At 35.0% G+C, this 19,017-nt stretch overlaps 3 protein-coding genes across 4 annotated transcripts; 2 read left to right on the forward strand and 1 right to left on the reverse strand.

The window, feature by feature from the left end:
* Positions 1-943: 943 nt before the first annotated feature.
* LOC106138837 (non-structural maintenance of chromosomes element 3 homolog) lies at positions 944-3,431 on the forward strand. 2 transcript variants are annotated; one of them, XM_013340122.2, is made up of 5 exons: positions 945-1,321; positions 1,599-1,770; positions 2,016-2,128; positions 2,937-3,032; positions 3,281-3,431. In XM_013340122.2, exons 1-5 carry the CDS (start codon positions 1,106-1,108, stop codon positions 3,347-3,349), a joined length of 666 nt encoding a protein of 221 aa, XP_013195576.1. In that variant the 5' UTR covers positions 945-1,105; the 3' UTR covers positions 3,350-3,431. The 2 variants fall into 2 exon arrangements, with proteins under 2 accessions (XP_060804903.1, XP_013195576.1); XM_060948920.1 differs by lacking the exon at positions 2,937-3,032 and having other exon boundaries at positions 944-1,321.
* A 197-nt stretch (positions 3,432-3,628) lies between these two features.
* On the reverse strand, positions 3,629-6,602 carry LOC106138835 (SET and MYND domain-containing protein 4-like). The gene is made up of 4 exons (XM_013340119.2): positions 6,320-6,602; positions 5,715-6,212; positions 4,661-5,551; positions 3,629-4,349 (listed from the first exon to the last, which is right to left on the reverse strand). The coding sequence occupies exons 2-4, from the start codon at positions 6,188-6,190 to the stop codon at positions 3,983-3,985; spliced, it is 1,734 nt and encodes a 577-aa protein (XP_013195573.1). The 5' UTR covers positions 6,191-6,212; positions 6,320-6,602; the 3' UTR covers positions 3,629-3,982.
* LOC106138836 (mitochondrial 2-oxoglutarate/malate carrier protein) lies at positions 6,576-19,015 on the forward strand. The gene is made up of 6 exons (XM_013340121.2): positions 6,576-7,055; positions 8,509-8,727; positions 14,430-14,609; positions 15,587-15,689; positions 16,084-16,202; positions 17,094-19,015. Exons 1-6 carry the CDS (start codon positions 6,976-6,978, stop codon positions 17,272-17,274), a joined length of 882 nt encoding a protein of 293 aa, XP_013195575.1. The 5' UTR covers positions 6,576-6,975; the 3' UTR covers positions 17,275-19,015.
* The last annotated feature ends 2 nt before the right edge of the window (positions 19,016-19,017 follow it).

Consider the following 19,017-nt stretch of genomic DNA (forward strand, 5'->3'; position numbering starts at 1 on the left):
TTTCTACCCGTGTAAGTACCTACCAAATTCTCATCAACAACAAACAAACCAATAGGTAATAATTATTGGTTTTTTTGTAGTTGATGAGAATTTGGTAGGATATGACAACAAACAGACCTCCTGGATGTTCCTGACAATTTTAATAACATGTAGGTATTAGGATTAATTTATTTGAAGAATGGGAAAAGCAAACCCGTGAAACAAAAATCTGATGTGAGAAAGTTAATAATACTTTTCCCGTGGCTTTGTACCTACTTGTATAATTTTCGGAATTACTACGTGACGAGCGAATAACTACGTCATTGTAATGCGTTATGCAAAAAAAAAACATACAGACAGAATTTCTAAAATCACATTTATGGCTTCGGTTGGTCTTATAAAGATTTTAATATTTTTTTTTATATCTTTCAAGTATGGAACAATTCTTTTTTTTTATCAGCACTTACAAATAATGACGAAATGGGTGGGCAGGTCACTATGACTCTTCATCATTACTTATCTAAACTTTATTACGTAGAACAAGACATAACGTTTTTGTGTGAACGAATACGGACACGTCGTCGATTGCGCAATATTTTGAAATAGGTAGATAGATTAACGATTATTTCATAATGTTTTCTTTTCAGTTAGCAACAAATCATCTGGAAATAACAGAGCTATAACTTACTTGAGTAAAAATCATCACTCTATTTCGATAAAGCATTTATAACCATTTAACCCCTCCAATATATTTATTTGATTGCACCACAGATTTAAAACATTGCCTGATTGCCCCGAGTTATCTTACAGCGACGACAGGTTATTTAATCATAAAATGGTCACGCACAAAGGAGCCCAAACCTGATTTTATAACATTTAGTTTGAAAACAAATGTCCAATGAAGTCCAAATATGTACGCTTTCGTCTTCATATTAAAAAAAAAAACAAAAATAGTCAGCTGTCAAGAGTTACGTCAGACGTCTTTTGTCATGTTTACTGTTTAGAACATAATCTCTTTTTGGTTTAAAATTGTTTTATTTAAATGTTGATTTAATTTCCGTTTTTGATAAAACTCTCTAGTTTTATATAATTACAGTATTAATTATTTTGAATTCCTTCTTCAAGAATGAGCCAACGAAGAACAAATAGATCGACCGCAGATGCCGAAGAATCTGTGGACGAAGAAGCAGTAACTGAATGCGTTCGATATATTATTTGCCGGGAAAGCAGCAAGTTTCCAATAAAACGAGCAGAAATCTTAAAACATTTGACCACCACTACTCAGACACCTGCAAATCAAGTTAAAAGTGTTCTTGTTGAAGCTAACAAGATATTGAAACAGGTGATTTTTTTTTCTACGCACTATAAAACCCACGGGTTTATCTGGCCAACACTATTCCTGAGGAGAATAACACTATGTCCACAGATTTATTAGTAGTGGAACAAGGACTCTTATGTTGATAATTACAGCTCATTGTAACAAAACCCTGCATACACCAAAGAATGAATCCACCACAATACCACTTAATAGTCTGTGTGTCTTCACTATAAATTTGTTTTTATAAAGAAATCTATGCCTATAATTTCTTAAAAATTTCATCATTTGTCTTTTCCCTTAGGTTTATGGCTACAAATTAGTTCAAGTTGAAGCTAAAAGTGGTATACAGTATATTGTAGTTCTAAATGAAGAATGTGAATCTCTGACTCCAACCTGTATAGATCCTTTACATAGGAGGTTGCTAATTGCAGCCCTCATGCACATTTTCATGACTGGAGGTCCTGTAAAGGAAGGTAACAATTCCTATTTTGTATTATTTAGATTTCTAAAGTTGCTCCAATGCTCTTAGGGTGAGGGAAAACATCATGATGAAACCTGTGCACATGTCCTCAATAATAATAGTAGTTTACCAGCCCATCGCCTAAAAGCATCTCAAGTAAGCAAATAAGTCTCATCCATGGAAAACAGATGGAGTGGTTCTATTCTAATGTGCTGAGAACCACAATTGTGGATTTTATAAATGACATTTTTTTTTCAGATGACATGTGGAAATTCCTGTCGGAAGCTGGATTGATGGAAGAAAATGACCATGGAGTCAGAAAGATTTTAACAAGCACCTTCACAAGGCAAATGTATCTTCAATATTCAAAGGTAAGAAATAACATGTTCTTGTTTTTTTTTATTTAGTAAATTGTCTTGTCTGGAGTATTGAGTGGATAAGATACATGTCTAACTTGCAAGGGTAAAGTACCCAGGTTCAATTTTACTGTGATGCACTTGTGTTCACAATACTCTAGTATATTCCTAGGCCACATAAGAAAATCATAGCTAGACCTAGCAGTTTGGGCTGTACGTTGATGTCAGCAGTATTCTGAAATACTGACCTGATCTTGATAATTCTATTACTGATTTAAAGGTGCATTAACTGCTGGTGGTAAAGGCTATAGCTAGCTCGTAGGCGATGGGCTTGCAACCTGTCACTATTTGAATCTCAATTCCATCATAAAGCCAAACATCTGAACATGGCCTATCAGTCTTATCAAGACTGTTGGTTCTGTCTACCTCGCAAGGGATATAGACGTGATTATATGTATGTATGTATGTAGTAGTTATAATTAGCTTAAAGTAATGTGACGTCAATAAGTGATAACTTGTATCTAATACGGCTTCTGTGGCGCAGCGGTAGTACGCTTGTCTGTGGCATCAGAGGTCCCGGGTTCGAATCCCGGCCAGGGCATGATGAGAAAAGAACATTTTCTGATTGGCCTGGGTCTTGGATGTTTATCTATATAAGTATTTATTATAAAATATAGTATCGTTCAGTTAGTATCTCGTAACACAAGTCTAGAACTTACTTCGAGGCTAACTCAATCAGTGTAATTTGTCCCGTATATATTTATTTATTTATTTATTAATTTTGAAAATAAATCTATTCTCTTCTATATTTGTACATTTTCAGGTTGGTGATGGTGAACTTACAAGGCATGTATTTGAGTGGGGACAGAGAGCGGTAGAAGAAGTACCCAAGCTATTCCTTCTTAATAAAATGGCACAGGTACGTAAATGATCTCAGGATTATTAGGTAAATAAATAAATGAATATATACGTGACAAATTACACAGATTAAATTAGCCTTGAAGTAAGTTCGAAACTTGTGTTACAAGAAACAACTCATATTTTATAATAAATGCTTATATAAACATCCAAGACAGGCCAAATAAAAGTATGCAGGGAAGTGGAAAGATGTAGCCTGCATTGCATACCTAGTATCTCATTAATTAATGTTAAATTAATTATTTTCAGGCATTTGATAAAACACCTGAGCATTGGTGCGAACAATATAAGGAGGCTATAGAAGAATCTACCTCTTAATTAAGTCTGGATATGTCAAAAAAGTTCGGAAGTGGTCAATTATAATGTATTAATATGTAAGTAAATAAAAAATACCTAAACACATCAGACTTTATATAAATAACTATTCATAGGTAGCATATTACAATATTTAGGTACTTTATTTAAAAAATATGATTCTGTATTTTAACTTCCTCAAAAAAATTTATGGCTGAACCCTTAGGAACTGGGTATGTTAATACTACTTTGCAGCTTACTAGTGATTAATATGAAGTTTCGCTTTGTAAATGTTTGTTATACATTTACAAAATTATTTATAAATTTTACTACCTATGAATCACTCACTCTGGGCGGGAAGGCAGCGTCGCGTCGCATCACATTGCAACCCGCTAGAGTGGCAGTTCATTTAAGAGTACCTTACTAGTTTCTTAGTTTCTTCTATCAAGGAATCAAATCTGCAGGCAACAGCTAGTTGTAGTAGCTCAAACAGTTTAAAAAGGAAATTTTGCCATTGGCGTTCGGAGAACCGTTCAGAGACTAATGAAGGCAAAAACAGTAATGACGATAAAATAATTTTATTCATGACACACAAATATTTTGAGAACATACACACACATACAATTAAAATAGTAGAAAAATAAAACCAAAAGAACATCACATATCCAGACCCAAAACCATATTGTTCAACTTTTTATTCAGCATATAAGCATGAAGGCTCCCAAGCCTTTGGTAAGCAATTTCATACTCATTTGAAAATAGTTCATAGCGTAAATCAGACACCAGTTGGTACATTTCTTGAAACAATGTTTTTACAGGTTTGCCAAAGATTATGTTTAGTTCGCAATTAAAACTGTCAACTACACGTTTCTTCAAACATTCAGATATCTGTGCCTCTCTGTATTTTTTGTCCCAATCGTCTTGGCTGGCAGTGCACACAAAGCAGGAGCATACTGTATGACATTCCATAAAAATGCTTCTTTTCCTCTCAATTCTGCTCACCGTATTTTCCAACCAATGACATCTGAAAACAAAAAATAATCATGAACCTTTTTCCATATTTCCCGACGCTTCGGAAAATCTTACTCTTTGTGTAAGTATTGTACATGCAGAATTAGTTAAGCTTTCAAATTCTTATAAAAGATTTGACATTTTTTTTTTACATAGCATGTTAGTCAAAAACCATTTACTAACTAATGTAAAGTTTATTTTTATTAGTATTATTTTTTTAAAGGATAATAAGTACTGTTTCATCACTTATGTATATGTGTACATATTGCAATGACTGAGAGCATGTACTTGTGTGAAAAGTGGGAACCTTAAAAGTCTACTCACACATGTGTCACTGTTAGTTCAGTACCAGCCTGAATAGTTTCTGTCGCCACCAGAGCAATTGAATCGTTTATGCAAACCTTCTGAACATTTGGCACGCAGCTATGTTTCATCTTTCCTATAAATGGAAACAGTCCTCTATGTCCATTTGTGTGTACACCAACTCCAACTGAATCACTAACATCAGTGATAAGATTCAGTGTTGTTGTATGGCTATACAAAGAAAGACTCATCAGAATCCTGGCAGTGGCCATCATAGAGTCTAGTTTGCTTCTCACATTCTTAGGGCAAAATGTTTGCAAATTCAGTAGTTCTTTCAAAATCATAGCACATGGAAAGCTATTTTGAAAAACAGCACCATCAACAAAATGGCGGCTGTTATCAAAACTAAAAACAGATTTGGGGTTTGTGCCATCAAATATGTCTTTTATTGTATCTTGTGTCATTCTGTTCATTCCAAAGTCTCGAGATAAATCTACGAACTCTTCCCAAGAAGAACACATATTTCTAAGTTTTATGATTACTCGGGTCAACCATATTTCATCATTTTTAATATTCTGGAGCTTCCCAATAATTTTGCATTCAACAGAATGATACTCTTTTAAGCAAGATTCCTCACATTCCTTGCTGCAAAACAGGGCAGCCACACATCCTTTGCATGGAAACAAGTTAAGATCGAGTTTGCGACAATAATAGCAGCTGAAGTATTGGTCTGGATTCTTGGGAGCCCAACTTACAAATGCCTTCTCAAGTACCACTAATGTACTGGGAGCAATATCCCTTTTTGCAATCACTTTGGGGACCCCAGACTCTATGACTACATCTATGTCGGCACTGGCGCAGGGTATACTACCATGATGACTTTTCAATCGGTAAAACTCATCTGCACTTCTCCTGAAATCACAAAAAGAATTAGAATACATATTGATGTCCTCATCTTGCTCACCATCAGGCAGATTGACACAGGCAGATTATACATAAAAATAAAACTCATGTTTCAATAAAACAAAACTCCACAAGTTGTCAATGTCAATTTAAAAGAGTTATACAAGCTTACCTCAACTCCTGATTATGTTCAGCACGGATGTCATCTGTCCTCATCTGACTAAGAGCTTTGAATTTCAATTGTCTTATATCTTCAAAAACATCTTTGGGTGTTTCACAATCTACACCCAATGCCGTGGTACAATCCTTTTCACTAGCCTTATACAATTTAGCCGAGAGAAGAACAGCAGATCTGCCTCTATATGCTAATTTCTGTGCCAATGAATCATTAGGTGCATATGCTAAGGCTCTATTGTAGTATATTAGAGCTCGCTGCAAATAGCAATTACTGTAATCTCTCTCCCCTTGTTTACGGTAATGATCAGATTCAGTTTTATTTTTCTTTGCCTCAATCTGGTCTGCATAAGTGATCACTTTAAGTGCAGATAGAGCTACACTGGCGAGGTAATCTGCATCATCTTTATTTACTTCCATAGCATCTAGAACACCTTTAGATAATAATTCAATGTTTTTGAAATACTTACTCATTTTGTCAACCAAGAAGAATAATCTGTAAATGGATAATTTTTTAGTCGATAGGAGATGATTATACATTGTGAGAAAGTTGGTACTTTAACAATCGTTGACCATGCCTGCAATGATGCAAACATTACTTACCTTCAAAAAAGAAACAAAGTGGGTAGCTTGTAAACTTTCAAACAAAAAATTCTTTCAATTCCTAATCTTTATCAAATAACAGTTTGTTTAAGTATTAAGTAGTAAAAGACTAACAACAATTTTCAATTTACTATGTGCCGGTATATTTTACAAAATCACAGTTCAAATTAATGCTGTAGCCAACCATATGTATTCCTAGGGATAATCGATATTACTAGTATTTACGGCTTTGGATACAAGTTCTTCATGACATGGAAGTAGTAAAAAAGTGCATCACCGCATTTTTTAGTTGATCACAAACTGGCAAGACTATTTTATACCAAAGTGTCGTCATGTCATGTCTTTTTCTGTCAGCAGAGTTGTCAATGTCAGATCAGCATAGCAACAATACATCACATTAGTGACTGACATACAGCCAGCTACTAACTGAGCCAGCAGTCTGACCGTGGACGGATGTTTTGGTCTTACAGATTGTGGAATTAATTTTCTGTGATTGTGATCTTTACTTTTAGTTTTGAATTAAATTCCATGCTAATTCAGACTTCTTAGACTATATTTATGCCTGAACCGTTGAGGCTTATTAAATTAGTGGCTCACCAAAATTTGTGACAACCGCAGGCGCTACTTAGGAGCTACATATAAATTTAAAACTCATAATGGCTCAAAATTCTGCAATAGCACCGAAGGAACGATATATTCCAAATGGTCTGAAATTCGCTTTTGGTGGGCTTGCTGGGTAAGTGAATCTTGTCTTTATTTTATATTGGTACCAAAATCTTAAATTATAAATTTTATATGCACATTATTTAATTAGAAAATCGCGACGACATTTATTATCAATGGGATCAAAGGCTTAGAACCTTCCTTTCACTAAAGACTCAATAGTTATAGGATAAAACAACCTTGATGACCTTGATAAGCATGTGGAGTTATTTGATAAAAATTCAGGTTATGTAATAACTACTCGAGGCTTTACTGTCATGGGAATGCCCAGGAGTCCTTGTTCACCTGAACCTGTGTCATCAGAACTTCTTCAATCACTCTACCAATATGACCTTTAACTGTTTCCAATTATCATTTTTTGAGCAGTTAAGATCCTGTTTCTGCCTGGTATCTCTCAGGTTGATCTTTAACCTCATTTGTGATCTTCCTCTTGGTCTTGTAACCTTGAGACTTCTTATATGATTCTTTTCTATTCAATTGATCATCCCACTCTCTCTTTAGAACTAGCTGTGTAGTAGTAATTTTATATTTTTATCTTTACTGACTGACAATCAAAATCAATACCTCCAAACAGCACAATATTCAGATCAATGGGCCGCAAAGGTCATGAAGTGATTGTTGCTATTTTTAACCAGTACAAGTTTTAGGCATTTTTTCAGTATTGACCTTAACAACATGAGTGAATTTTTTGAATGAAGGCAAATAAATTTAATTGCAACAGGCAAATAAATTTATTTGCAAAAAAAAACCAAACAAACCAAACAGCTCAACGTGGCCTATCAGTGTCTACCCCGCAAGGGATATAGACATGATGATATGTATGTATGCAACAGGAAGAGTTTCCGTGAGATCTTGTAGGTATATCTTTCACCACCTCCACATTGTGCCTAAGCATAATGTTATTCAGCCATTCAAGTATATTCTGTTAATCAATAGAAATCCAAGATAACAATCCACAAATACAAAGTTTACCAAGTTGTCCGTATAACAGCTAGTAAATAAATATATATATTATTACGTCTTTAAGTGAGAGATTTCCTGTAAGGGGACTTACAGGAAATCTTGAATAGACTGAAAGGGTCAGGTTTTAGCTGTAAAGCAAAATTTTTATTCATTATTATAGGATACTTCATATTGCTTAATAATTGTCATATATTTGGTTTCACAACATTGGTTGACATCAAATAAATTACTTACCACTAAGTCTACTACCGCTTCCAAGGCGTCAGTGCAGAAGAAGGAGTAACAAACTGTACTGCAGCATTTCTCAACAACTTCACAAATATCCAAACTTGGAATAGAATGTGGACTAGAGAATACATTGTTCAGATTTATTTATATGAAATTTTAAAAATAAATACAATTTTGATTTAGGTTCAAATCAAACTACAATTCGTAACATGGTTCTAGTGCCAAGCTCATAAAGAAATTGAATAAATAAACAGGTACACATTTTTCAATTCCAGCATGGCAGCAACTTGCGTAGTACAACCGTTGGATCTGATAAAAACCCGAATGCAGTTGAGCGGCGGTGGGAGAACATCGTTTGCTGTGGCCGGGGAGATCGTGGCAAGAGAGGGCTTCTTTTCATTGTACGCAGGGCTCTCGGCAGGCCTGCTGAGACAAGCTACGTACACGACCACTAGACTTGGAGTTTACAACATTCTCTTCGACTCATATAAGGAGTGAGTATTATTTTGTTTATTCATGGTTAAAATGTCATTGGTATATGTCAGTGCGATAGAAAGGCAATATAATTTTTTTGTTTTAATAAATATATACGGGACAAATTACACAGATTGAGTTAGCCTCGAAGTAAGTTACTAAGTACTACTACTACTAGATATTTACTCAACAATACTATATTTTATACTAAATACTTATAGATAAACATCCAAGACCCAGGCCAATCAGAAAAAAATCTTTTCTCATCATGCCCTGACCGGGATTCGAACCCAGGACCTCCGGTGTCACAGACAAGCGTACTACCGCTGCGCCACAGAGGCAGTCTTCAAACTCAATATAAAGTAGTCAGCCTGTTTAGCGGCAGCGTTTGTGTTCTTATTCCTACCTCTGATCTACAGGTCCTGGGTTTGGTACCCGGTCAGATCATGATAAAAATTAATGATTTTGGATTTAATTGATCTATCTTCCGAGATAGATCAATTAAATCCAAAAGATGGGATGGGTATGGGTGGAGATGGGTATTTTTTTTGTACTCGACATCCGTGTCGAGTACAAAAAAAATACCCATATTAATTTTAGATAATTTTCAAAGCCGCTCTCAAACACACAGGTATTGGCGAAATTACCACTTTCATTGAATTGGGGAATTTTTTGCTAAATTTAAAAAAAAAACTTGTCACACTCAGGCTCACGACCTTTTCGGATCGAATAGAGATTAAGTGTATTAATTTTTTTTTAAAGTCAAACTCTACCAGAAACCTCTTTCGTTAAAATAGAACAGAATCTGTTCGCCCATTATTTCTTCATTTGCCTTCGAAAATGCATCTAATGCCTACGCATAAATATCACTACGGCAGTGCAATGGTCGACCTCGGCATTATAAATAGGTCGATAAACAAACAATCGCTTCCCTTGTTTACAGCCAAAGTTATTGGAATGCCTAATACATACATAAGAAATTCAGAATTTTAGGTACCGATCGGAATTTTGGGGGGAAAAAAGTCCTGCTGACGTAATGTTGCCAAATGATCTGGTTCTGAATACTGGGCAAAAAACATAATTAGTGAGGAAAAATAGAACAAAAAACTTTCTTATTAATCCTACTAATATTATAAATGCGAAAGTTCGTGAGTATGTCAGTATGGATGTTTGTTACTATTTCACGCAAAAACTAACTTGGCTTAATGATAGAATTGACATTCAAATGGTGGCAGGTTGCTAGCCCATCGCCTAAAAGAAGAATCCCAAGCTTCCTATTTATTTTTTTATTGGTGCTGGGCACGGCACTATACTACACATTTAAAATACAAATATCTATATATATAAAACTCTTCCGTTACTGAGTGACTGACTGACAGACAACGCACAGTCGAAACTACTGGTCGTAGACAGCTGAAATTTGGAATGTAGGTTCCTTGGGATATGTAAGGGAGCACTAAGAAAGGATTTTTGGAAATTCAACCCCCAAGGGGGGGAAAAGGGGTAAAAACGTTTCTATGAAAAATCTTATTCCTTGGGTTTATAAACTTGAAACTTGGCATGAACACGTACATAGGCAAGAAAATATGTTTGACATTATAAGTTTTTTCAAACTAACCTCCAATCGTGATTTAGGGGGTGCGATTGGGTGACTGATTTATTAACGCACAGCCGAAACCGCTCGGTATAGGAGTCTGAGATTTTGAACAGAGGTTCCTTTAGTAACATAAGTGAGCACTAAGAAGGGATTTTTGAAATGTCAACCCCCAAGGGGGGGAAACGGGATAAACTGAGCCGGGGCTGCGGGAAAGTTCTAACGAGATACCGTGGCCCCGGAACGCAAAGGGCAACTGAAGGAACGAGGTGGGTTTTAGTCAGTAAAAGTCTGACACTCCCTTCCGTTCCACCCAGAGCGGGAGAGGTCATTTGATGATTTCCCATCCTTAAAAAAAAAGACTTTGTATGACAACTTTCAGTCGTCTCTTTAACATACATAATAACATACATAATTATGTACATACATGCATAACATTAATAACATCACGCCTTTAAATCCCTATTTTGTGTTAACACTACCCATACAAACACTAAAAGGAAACAAGTGAAGAGACGAAATTTGTCCGCATCCATTTTCACCTAAATTCTTAACGTTAATGAGATTTACTTTTTATTATCAGGTCAACCTAATAGCCTCACATGTACGTATAACTTCGTAAGAATTTTCTTTCAACTCCTAACCGTTGAGGAGTTGTACCTTCCATCATCAGCTCATTCACATGGGATGATGACTATCAGACGCAAATACTTAAACAGATCTATGAAATTGTCAAAAACGTAAATGCCTGTAAATTTGAGGTTTGCCCTTGATTTCCCTGGAATACCATCATCAGATCCTGACTAGGTAACAACGGGACCAACTTGAAAGTATACTCTACCGAACAAAAAAAGAATCACGTAAATCGGTCCATAAATCTCGGCGTTATCGGTATGCATAAATAAAACACCCGAATTTTATTTTCTATTAACTATCACGAGGCTACATCATCCCTGAGTAACACAGGCTATATTTAATTCCAGTTGTAACAAGATTTCAGCCTGTGGAAGAAAAAGCCCTGTCGAGATCATTAAAAAACGCTATATATATAACCGAATTACACGTGGGCGAAGCCGCGGGCGGAAAGCTAGTCACTTTATAAAATCAATATCTATTTAAAGACACGCTGGTCTTTGCCCCTGAGAGACTTTAGCATTCACGTCATCGCTTACCTACATTGAGAAAGATTATCTGCTACTAGAGAGCGCCCGCGGCTCCGCCTACGTAAAACGAAAAATCCCGTTAACTTCCATTCCCGCGGGAATTTCGGGAAATCCTCTCTTAGTGCTCCGCTACATGCTCAAAGGAATTTTCACAGCAAATTTCAACTTTTTACGCTCAGTAGTTTCGACTGTGCGTTGTCCGTCAGTCATTGAGTAACGGAATAATTTACGGAAATGTTGACGTACTCGTAAAATAATACAATTCATCAGTCGTTCAGTCAGAATCCTACGAAATTAAAACTTCCTGGGAAATTTATGAACTTGCGGTTTTTGTTAATTTTCGGTGACATAGGTGTACATTGATGGACTAATTATCCAAAAGCTGATGTCAGCGACCTCATTCGCCCGCTTTGTTAAAATCAGGTGTTGCCATTGTCAACGGCAGCTAGTATACAAAAAAAAGGGTTCAGATACCTAACGCATGCGTTCCAGTTCTCCCGTGGACCATTTGCAACTTAACAAAATAATTTTGTGGCACCAGATCATTTTCACAATTTCATTCAAATCTATCTTGTAATCAATTGTGATACAAAAAGAATTTTTTTTTCTAATTCTTGTATTTCCAACTGCAATGTTTTCGGTGTTCTACATTAATTTTTTGCAAATAAAATATTCTAATCGTATGAAAACTTTTCTATACTCAGAAAATGTATGTTTTGTATGTTTGTCCGCGATTATCTCGCATTTCGCTGAACTGATTTTGATGCGGTTTTAAGGAAAGTGTTTGATACACAGAAGAGAAAGAGAAGGTTTTAGAAGTTTAACCGTCTTCAAAAAAGTAGGATATCAATTGGAGGCGGTTCTCTTTTTATTTTACTAAAGTTATTGCTGGATTATAATAGATAGTGTGATACCTAAGTGTAAATAGTACAGATAACACATGCTAACTTTATTTTTGGGCACGATCATACTAAAACAAAAGTGGCCAGTTATCAGTAACCGACGATGTTATATGTTGATGATAACATGTATATTACAGTATGATAAAAATAGTTTAGTTTCTCATTGCGCAAGATTTGACCTGACGGGTAATATCTGGCGATCTTTTAGACAATAATAAGTATATTATTATCACAACAACCGCTGGTTTTTTTGTTAATTTACAAAATAATAACATAATACTTTTGCTTTTATTTCAAAAAGATATTCAATCATTGAAATTACTCGAAACAATTTGAAAGAAAATCATATTTACGTTTTATTAAAAAAAATTAACGTACAAGAGTTTCTGGCTATGCGATTTTCGGCATAAATAATGTTATTATATATACAAATGTTAATTACTAGCTTGCACCCGAGTGAAAAGTACCCTATGTTTAATTCTCCGTTCTATTTACTATATCTACGCAAAATTTCATAGAGATCGGTTCAGTATTTTTTGACATGTAAGACGAAAAAAACAGAGTTTCACCATAATATTAGTTTGGATTTTTTGATTTTAAGAGAAAAAAATTATTAATTAATTAGTCCATTCGTTCTTAAATTATGTTTAAAACTAGTATCTAACAATTATGTTTATGTTAAAAAGCAGAAGGTTCGTTTATGTTTCATATTACAGACTGTCTACAACAATAAGACATTGGTTTAAATTATTATACTAGTTAGTACTTGGTAAGTACAGTCAGCGCAAGAATAGCAATTTCAATTGTATTTTGAAAAAGATCTAAATAGGTTAATTACGTGGCTAGTCAGGTCCGAAGTAGACTTTACTTTCACAATATTTCTATTTAAACAAGAGATGACATTTTGAAGCCAATTTTCGCCTTTTTCAATTATGTGGTCTCGTCTAAAATACAAAAAGAAACAACGGCCAGTAAATAAAGGAACTATTTCAAACAAGCTCAAATTAACTACATAATCGAATCAAACATTCAAAATGACGTCAGCGTTAATTTCTCACAACTCCCCCTGTTTCATATAGGAATTTATGAAATAAAACACATTCGAGATTCAGTTGCATGATGACGCCATCACAAACTGTTTTATTGTATCTCCGTTACAAACTGTTTTATTCTCTTGACAATGACATTGACACTCATAGATAATTAATCATATGACACACCCCCTTCCAATCCATTGGTATTTTAGGGATAAACACATGAAAAAAAACTATATTTTGTTTTGCCGACTGTAGTAACTGACGCACTATCATTTACAGCCAATTAGAGCTCATAGCGAAGCTAAACTATGTTAGCATGATATTTTGCATTCTGTAAAGCATATAAACTACTGCATATATCTATGAGTAGACTAGCGTCTGGGCTAACACTGTGACATTTGCGGAGAAGAAGAGTACTTTTTGGTACATTTTTGGATGTAAATTGTCATATTTTTATTTGTATTTTGTACCAAATAAACATTTTTTTAATTTTTATTTCTTTCTTTGCTGCATATAAAATTCGAATTTTGGATTACTAATAACCATCTTTTGAATAGTTCTCGTCTATAGAGGCCTTTATAAAATAGAATATACATATGTTTAAAAAAATCTATTATACATGTAGAAAAGTCAAGGACAATCCTTAATTTCAGCTTCTACAACTACCAGTTTTTTTATTGCCTTTAAATAGGTACGTAGTGTAGATTGTGGTGGAAAATGAATAAATGCATACATATGCATATGGTCACGACTATGGTCCGTGCGGGGTAGACAGAGCCAACAGTCTTGAAAAGACTGAATGGCCACATTCATTTATTTGGCTATATTTCTATCATTAATAGAATTGAGATTCAAATAGTGACAGGTTGCTAGCCCATCGCCTAAAAAAGAATCCCAAGTTTGTAAGACTATCCTTAGTCGCCTTTTACGACATCCATGGGAAAGAGATGGAGTGGTACTATTCTTTTTTGCATTGGTGCCGGGAACCACACGGCACGAAAATGAATAAATTTTGGACGTTTTCAGACGAAATGCTGGCGCCGCCCCCGGATTCGGCATTAAAACCTTATTGGGTGTGGCCGCGGGTTCTATAGGCGCGTTCGTGGGCACCCCGGCGGAGGTGGCCCTCATCCGCATGACGGCTGACGGGAGACTGCCCAAGGAACAGAGGAGGAACTACAAGAACGTTGGAGACGCCTTGATAAGGTTAGTCAGTGTTGCGCGACATGAAGATTGTACTGAACTAGTTGTAGTAAATACTTGTTTTTGTTTGTTTATACTATTGGTAATTTCTACCAATTACCTATTTTAAAAATATTTTACAGAGACTATCGCCATCTAAGCTATCGAAAGAATCATTAGTCATTTTTACGAACCCAATGTTAGGCCGCTTGACAAATTGTCAGAATATATGCCTACATATATAATGTCATTATCCCTTACGGAGTAGAGAGAGTCATGTGTGTCGAAATCTGAAAATCCACAGGTACCATTTCAATGATGGATTTGAAGTTCAGATTCAGAAAATTTGTCTCAAACAACTAGTGCTGAGTCTTCAAAAATAGTCATTAGTACAGTCGCCTGCAGATAAACTTACATATCTGAATGTAGACAGGATAATCCGGATTGGGATTCAATAGTCGTCGTCTCTAGTCTCTGCCTACCCCTCCGGGAAAGAGGCGTGATTTTATGTATGTATGTTCAGCAGAATGTGGTCTTTCAGTCTTGGCGAGATATTTTAGAAAACTGTTTCAAAACATCTACAGGTACATATATGTATGGTTGGCGCGTAACTTATTAATACAATGTTAAATGTTTGTCATTCGGCGCCATCTTGTTACAAATGTGATTGACACTTACAAACTAATTGTTTTGGCTATTTTTAAGCGTCCACTCGCCACTGACTCGAACTCTACTGGTTTTAATGGCTTGATACAAAGAAAAATTTTTTTTTTTTATTATTATTTTTTTATTTCAAAATTGATAATTACAGTTGCCAATACTTTTGACTATACGATGTAGCAAATTCGATTTCTCATTGTCCCTTTTCTAGCTTGAAAATATTTATAGAAGAATTTTTCAATTTTATTGTTAACACTTCGTTTTTTTTTCTGATCTTATGTTCACGTTGTCTTGCTTGAGAGCCAATTGAAATTAAAAAAAATAAAAATATTTATTTATAGGATTGTGAAAGAAGAAGGTGTATTGAAGTTATGGCGGGGCGCGACCCCCACAGTGGGGCGGGCCATGGTCGTGAATGCGGCTCAGCTGAGTACATATTCACAGGTCAGTAAGTTAGTTATATACATCACATATAATCACGTCTATATCCCTTGCGGGGTAGACAAACCTAAAAAGAATCCAAGTTTGTAAGCCTATCCCTTAGTCGCCTTTTACGACATCGATGGGAAAGAGATGGAGTGGATGTAGCTGTATGTTTGTTAAAGTTTAAACGTACATTCATACATAAAATTACGCCTCTTACCCGGAGGGATAGGCAGAGACTACATCTTTCCACTTGCCACGATCTCTGCATACTTCCTTCGCCTCATCCGCATTCATAACTCTCTTCATGCAAGCTCGGCGGTTTTGGGTACTCTTTACCTGACCCTTTGCCAGGATGTCCTTAATTTTGTATATATATACATACATATATAAACGCAATGTTGTATATTTACAGGCTCGCGAAATTTTCATCGCGTACGTACCGGACGGCATTGGACTCCATTTCTGTGCGTCCATGGTCTCAGGTCTCATCACCACGATCGCGTCTATGCCTGTGGACATCATCAAGACCAGGTGATTATATTTTTCTATATATATACACATTAATTTTTTTTTATATAAAATTCTATTCAACATATTAATATTAATATTAAATAAATATTATTCGGGACAAATTACACTGATTGAGTTAGCCTCGAAGTAAGTTCGAAACTTGGGTTACCAGATACTAACTCAACGATACTATATTTTATAACAAATACTTATATAGATAAAACGTCTAAGACCCAGGCCAATCAGAAAAAGTTCTTTTCTCATCATGCCCTGACCGGGATTCGAACCCGGGACCTCCGGTGTCACAGACAAGCGTACTACCGCTGCGCCACAGAGGGCGTCACACATACGTGCATACATACATAATTCACGCCTCTTTCCTGGAGGGGTAGACGGAGACCCGCATCTTTCCACTTGCCACGATCCCTGCACACTTCTTTCGCTTCATCCACATTCATAAAACACGTCATGCAAGCTCGTCGGTTTTGGGTACTCTTGATCCGACCTTTGATTTCTCAACATACATATGGTCACGTCTATATCACACGTTTGCTCTCTAACAGCGCACCCTTTCTTGACCCCCTAAAAGTATCATTTATTCGTTCATTCATATAGTCACGTCTATATCCCTTGCGGGGTAGACAGAGCCAACAGTCTTGAAAAGACTGAATGGCCACGTTCAGCTATTTGGCTTAATGATAGAATTGAGATTCAAATAGTGACAGGTTGCTAGCTTATCGCCTTAAGAAGAATCCCAAGTTTGTAAGCCTATCCTATCTTAGTCGCCTTTTACGACATCTATTGGAAAGAGATGGAGTGGTCCTATTCTTTTTTTCAATGGCGCCGGGAACCACACGGCACTCAATTAGATTTCTCAAATATGTGATTTCTATTTACTCAATAAACTTTCAGAATACAAAACGCCGCGAAAGGCGAAGGTCAAGTGGCCGTGGTCACGAACCTACTGCGCAACGAGGGGGTATTCTCTCTATGGAAAGGCTTCCTCCCGTACTACGCTCGTCTGGGACCACACACAGTTCTAACGTTCATTTTCCTGGAACAAATGAACGCCGCATACTTCAAGTTCACGTAATGAGGGTAGTTTGAAAACTGTCAAAAGGTCAGATCATAGTTTTTTTTTTATATGAATAGGTGACAACAAATAGCTTCATTGATTAACCCTTTCCATGCCACGGTTTTTTAAACGCTGGCCAAACGCCTCAAAAAAAAATCAGTTTTACAAAAAGGTGTATTCTTATAGAGGTCAGTGTACATGTCTGTATGTAAAACTTGTTATACGAAATGTTTTGTTCAGCTGTTTATGACATAAAGGGAGTGAATTTTTTTGAAGTGAGTATACTCTTTTCGTGACTGTCACTGTCTATTTGTTTCGCCATAAATATGAGACTGGTGTTGAAAGGGTTATAAAAACTACCTATCCCATAATGGGTAAAGCAGTGACAATATTGTGCGTATAAGAAATAAATGTGATGCCAATTCAGTAAGTAAATACGAGTTAATAATTCGATACATTTGTAAGGTCCGCAAAAATAAGTTACAAATATTTCTTATGAAATTATTACCTTGGACGCTTAAAGCTGTTGTCATTAGGTTGAGGTAATTTCACACTCTTTTGAATAAATAAAAATATTTGCCTTTTTGAAATTCGTACGCGTACACTTAAAATGTCGAAATTCGTCTCTCAAATATTTTATTTTGCAATTGAATTGTCTCTTTAAAGTATGGTCACAATAATTATTTTACAGCTGCGCAAATTTATAGTTATGAATTATTTTATATGATAAGTGTAATAATAATAGGTTGTTTATTATTTATTTACAAACAGCTTTAAAAGCTGATGGGTTGGTTGATACTTATTGAATGACAGTAATTTTTTTTTTCTCAAAATTAAAGAATTTATTAGGAAATTAAATAAAATATATCTTTTTTGGAACAAGTATGTATAAAAAAAATACATAAAATTTTGATAAAAAAATTGTTATTTGTCTTTTTGTTCTAAAAACTTTCTGATGTTTTTGTATTCTCATTGACAAATAAATATATGAGAAATAAAAATGAGGCACATTTTTGTAAATGGTATTTTAACATAATTATGGATTATTGTCCGTGCCAAAAAATCGAATTTGGATTGTTCGTTACGAAATCTCAATGAATTTCCTTTGATATATCTTGTTGATGATTTAAGTTTTAAATATAAATCTGCTTACAATGATTCCGATGTACGCTTAACAAATGTTATTTTTTGATGGTTTTTTTATCTTCATTTTCATTCGTTCCTAGTTCATAGACAATTTTGATTTTATGTTTAAGCGCGAATAATAAATAATTTATAATATTTATATTCTTTGCGCTTTATATAGATCGATGTGTGGGAGGAATTACTTTATCCATTTTGTAAACTTTATATTAACAAATAAGTTTCGTTTATTAATCAATTCTTACTATATGACATATCTTTTTTGAAATATTTACACTTTTACACATACATTTTGTTTTCGTCGACTATATAAGACAATACTTTTGAAGATGTTGTTAGTCGTTTTTATTTTTTATTACTTTATAGATTCACTTATTTTCAATAACACTTTTCTTCAAATAATATGTGCTTAAAATATACGTGCAAAATGCAAGGAAATGTATTATTTGGTATTTATATGTTTTAATTTTTTGAAGTCAACTTTTATTTACATATTATATTTTTCTTCTACCGTTATTAAGTGGTATGACATGTGATAAGCGATAGGAAATATATTTTAGGAGCAATTTGTGACTAACTGCTAGTTGTAACACTGTTATAAGTTATTAAAAATGTTGA

The sequence above is a fragment of the Amyelois transitella genome, chromosome 17 (assembly GCF_032362555.1).
Source record: "Amyelois transitella isolate CPQ chromosome 17, ilAmyTran1.1, whole genome shotgun sequence".
NCBI classification, from domain to species: domain Eukaryota; kingdom Metazoa; phylum Arthropoda; class Insecta; order Lepidoptera; family Pyralidae; genus Amyelois; species Amyelois transitella.